Here is a 3,866-nt window from a genome sequence, read left to right as displayed (position 1 = left end):
ATGTGACTTCTCCAGGACGCGTCTCGTTCTGTTGGGTGATGGTATGTCCTGCACCAGCACCAGAGTGTGGTTGAGGTAGTCTCCAGCAGCGTTGTGGCAGCTGTAGTTCGCTCCCATCATCTCCTCCACTTTCACCTTGATCTGGTTCCCGTGTCCTTCACGCTCACTGTCCTTCATCCAGATCACCTCTGTGTCCTGATAGGAGTCCCCACAGAGCAGAGGGACCTGCGTCTCAGTGAAGATCCTCAGATCCACCTTCACCACCTTCACTGGGAACCACAAGGCCATCACTCTTTTTAGTACAGCGTTCATGTCGAACGTTTTGTTTTACACAAATGTTTGAACTTCATTAGTCTCCCGACATAGGAAATATTATGACAGCGTAAAGTTATTCAATCAGAAGTAGATAGTGTATATGTCAGGAYGAGAAGACGGGTAAAGATGAGATATAGTTATATATATAGCCTGAAACATTCACCATTTGGCATGAGAGTCTCGATGGTCTCRGTCCCATACTGGCTGCRTGATGCCACATGAAGGAMGAGATACASGACATGGTGTAGTAACYTGTTCATCTGGTWGACAGAAGAAAAAACAACAGTACTWTAAAGTTKATTTCTATGTATTGTATCTAKATGMTAATGACGTTCTCCCGAACCAGACAAAGTTAAATAGACTTTAATCAACAAGGCTATACTGTAGAAGTATGTCATGTCTTACCTTGYTAATGAGATATGAGCAGAGTGTTTCTCCTGGCTGGATTGTAGTGTTGTCAGGTGGACCCAGCCAGTATTTATAGATCAGTGGAACAGAAGTGAAGCCTGCCAAGTAAGAGGAACTGATCACCTATCAGTCTCCTTTTTTTGATGATCAGGGTTTGAGAATGTATAGTCAGTTAAGGTAAGCACTAGACTGCTGAATGGAAGGCCCTATTTTCGTGACTTCTGTGGAATGGTGACTGATGTCACTACCAATGTAGTGGTGATGCAATCCAGTCATGGTCACAAGTCCTGTGGCATCAGCAGTGGTAGACCCACTTTGGTCTAAGATGGACAGGAGAGCATTGTGATGTGTGGTTTGGGTTCCACGTGGTTCTTCAGTATAAAAGGTTTGTGCACACTTAAATCCCCTAAATAKATTTCACTAGAGCAGGATTCAGGAAGCATGTGCTTTTTCTTTTTAATTTCTGCATAAGCTGTCCTTCCTTATGATGAAAATATGAATGAAGGTCAGTTCTTTCCTGAGGGAAATGTGCTTTGTCAGCACATACAAAACCTCTATTGACCTCTGCTCTGCTATACAGTACTGCAGCGTGAATAAATCATCCCACACTAGTTTCTCTTTCTGAAGGGGCATGACTTGGTTCTTACTGTGGGCTACATCCATAGGCTACATCTATAGGCTACATTCATAGGCTACATCCATAGGCTACATCCATGGGCTACATCCATAGGCTACATCCATAGGCTACATCCATAGGCTACATCCATAGGCTACATCCATAGGCTACATCCATAGGCTACATTCATAGGCTTACATCATAGGCTCATTCATGAGGCTTCATCTAGGCTACATTCTATAGGCTACATCCATAGGCTTCATCATGAGGCTACACCTCATCAGGCTACAATCCATAGGCTACATTCATAGGCTACATCCATAGGCTACATCCATCCAGGCTACATTCATAGGCTACACATAGGCTACATCCTAGGCTACTTCATAGGCTACATCCATAGGCTACTTCATTAGGCTACATTCATAGGCTACATCATAGGCTACATTCATAGGCTACATCCTAGGCTCAGGGCTAACATCCTAGCTGTTTTATTTTTATTTCACCTTTATTTAACCAGGTAGGCCAGTTGATAACAGGTTCTCATTTACAACTGCGACCTGGCCAAGATAAAGCAACGCAGTGCGACACAAACAACAACACAGAGTTACACATGGAATAAACAAACGTACAGTCAATAACACAATAGAAAAAATCTATATACAGTGTGTGCAAATGGAGTAAGGAGGTAAGGCAATAAATAGGCCAATAGTGGCGAAGTAATTACAATTTATCAATTTACACTGGAGTGATAGACGAGCAGATGAGGATATGTGCAGGTAGAAATACTGGTGTGCAAAAGAGCAGAAGAAGTCAATAAAAACAATATGGTGATGAGGTAGGTAGTTGCCTAGCTGTGCCATATAACACGACAAGTCAGGTTTACACCCAGACATTAGAGAACATTTGTGTGAATTGAGGTTAGGATAGCAACCCAGGAAGRAGAACACTGAGACTAAACAGAACAAAGAGACCAAAGGGAACTGGAAATGGGTGGGTTGAGGTGAGAATCATGTGCCTACCTAGTATCTACCAACTCTTGAGTCGTGTCGTCTGCATTAGGGAACTTTGTCTTTGTGGAGGGGGTTCCTAGATGTGTAGCTAATAGCTGTATATAGTACATTTGTAACTATACATGCGGGTAAGAATTCATAGATTCTGAGGAAAAAGTAGGTAAAGAGTGTGAAAGTGGATTGGGAAAGTGGATTGCCATTCAGGGGTTTACTTTACCACAGGTGGAAACCCTCAGTCTAAATGTCCAATTTATGAAAGACTATTTTCAGGGATTTTCAGGGATTTTCAGGGATTTCCAGGGATTTCCACAAAATGAATTGCCCTTTAATATATTTAATACATGTTACCACACAATTCCATTACCACACAATTCCCTTTCAGTTCCCCCTCATCTATCAAACTCTTTAGTCACACAGCTCTCACATGGGTTATCTCAGCACGAGATACTGGTTACAGAAGAGTCCACATCCACACTGATAATATCTCAAATATGTTAATTAAAGGTTTTCTTCACTTAAACACACTTTGGTGTGATTTATTTTTGAATATCTTATCCAGTGACATTCACCCATTTGGAGTCGAATTAACTCAATCAGAGTTTGTGTTTTTACAGTAAAGACCCCTGTCAAATCAAATTGTAATTGTTTCATAAAACAAGCTGGGGAATTAATCTCACTCTGTGCTTCCTTTGGCTCTTCCATTTTGGCTCTATGTTGGAACCATTAGGATGCAGGGTGGAGATCAGTAGCAGCAGTAGAATCCTGCCCCAGATGAGATGGCCTACTAATTAGCCTAGCTTTGGCATGTTGATTAGATATGGCATCCGTTTACAGAGGAATGGATTACACCATCAGACTAATTGCAAGGGAGAGGCGAGCTGAGAGCATTATAATCTTTCCCAATGATTTCCTCTGAGGTGTCCCTGTAGCTGTCAATGTCCCTGTAGCTGTCAATGTCCCTGTCCCTGTAGCTGTCAGAGGGCCTCTCTCAATGTCATACAATTCAATTAATGTCACATTTGATAAATTCATAATAACACACTACATTGTTTGGCTTCATATAGCCATATTCAGGGACATGATTGTTATTTATTTTACCTGCCGCCCCATTGTTGCAGAGGTTTGTGTCATATGGGGTGAATGTGTTGTGGCACGTGTTGTTTTGGGTCTCCTGAGAAATATAAAAAAGCTTAATTGTGAGCTCAACACCCCTGACTGTACACTGAGTGGACAAAACATTAGGAACACCTTCCTAATATTGAGTTGCAGCCCCTTTGCCCTCAGAACAGCCTCAGTTTGTCGGGGCGTGGACTCTACAAGGTGTTGAAAGTGTTCCACAGGGATCCTGGCCCATGTTGACTCCAATGCTTGCCACAGTTGTGTCAAGTTGGTTGGATGTGGACCATTCGTGATACACAAGGGAAACTGTTGAGCTCTATAAAGCTCTATAAATGCATTTATTAACGTCTACATTTGTTGTTGCCACGTTTATTCTATCACAGACACCTGAACTTTAA

At 42.1% G+C, this 3,866-nt stretch overlaps 1 protein-coding gene across 1 annotated transcript in view; it reads right to left on the bottom strand.

The window, feature by feature from the left end:
• LOC112073152 (interleukin-12 subunit beta) overlaps positions 1-1,231 on the bottom strand; it is an 8,839-nt gene extending 7,608 nt beyond the window's left edge. The window contains exons 1-3 of the mRNA XM_070440050.1: positions 721-1,231; positions 479-575; positions 1-269 (exon numbers count right to left, since the gene is read on the bottom strand). The exon at positions 1-269 is cut by the window's left edge and continues 10 nt beyond it. Coding sequence (XP_070296151.1) covers positions 1-269; positions 479-575 — 366 coding nt within the window. The 5' untranslated portion in view covers positions 721-1,231. The remainder of the gene's footprint in view (positions 270-478; positions 576-720) is intronic.
• Between the last annotated feature and the right edge of the window lie 2,635 nt (positions 1,232-3,866).

The sequence above is a fragment of the Salvelinus sp. IW2-2015 genome, unplaced genomic scaffold (genome assembly GCF_002910315.2).
Source record: "Salvelinus sp. IW2-2015 unplaced genomic scaffold, ASM291031v2 Un_scaffold2165, whole genome shotgun sequence".
NCBI classification, from domain to species: Eukaryota; Metazoa; Chordata; class Actinopteri; order Salmoniformes; family Salmonidae; genus Salvelinus; species Salvelinus sp. IW2-2015.
This window is presented reverse-complemented; position numbering and strand designations above follow the sequence as displayed.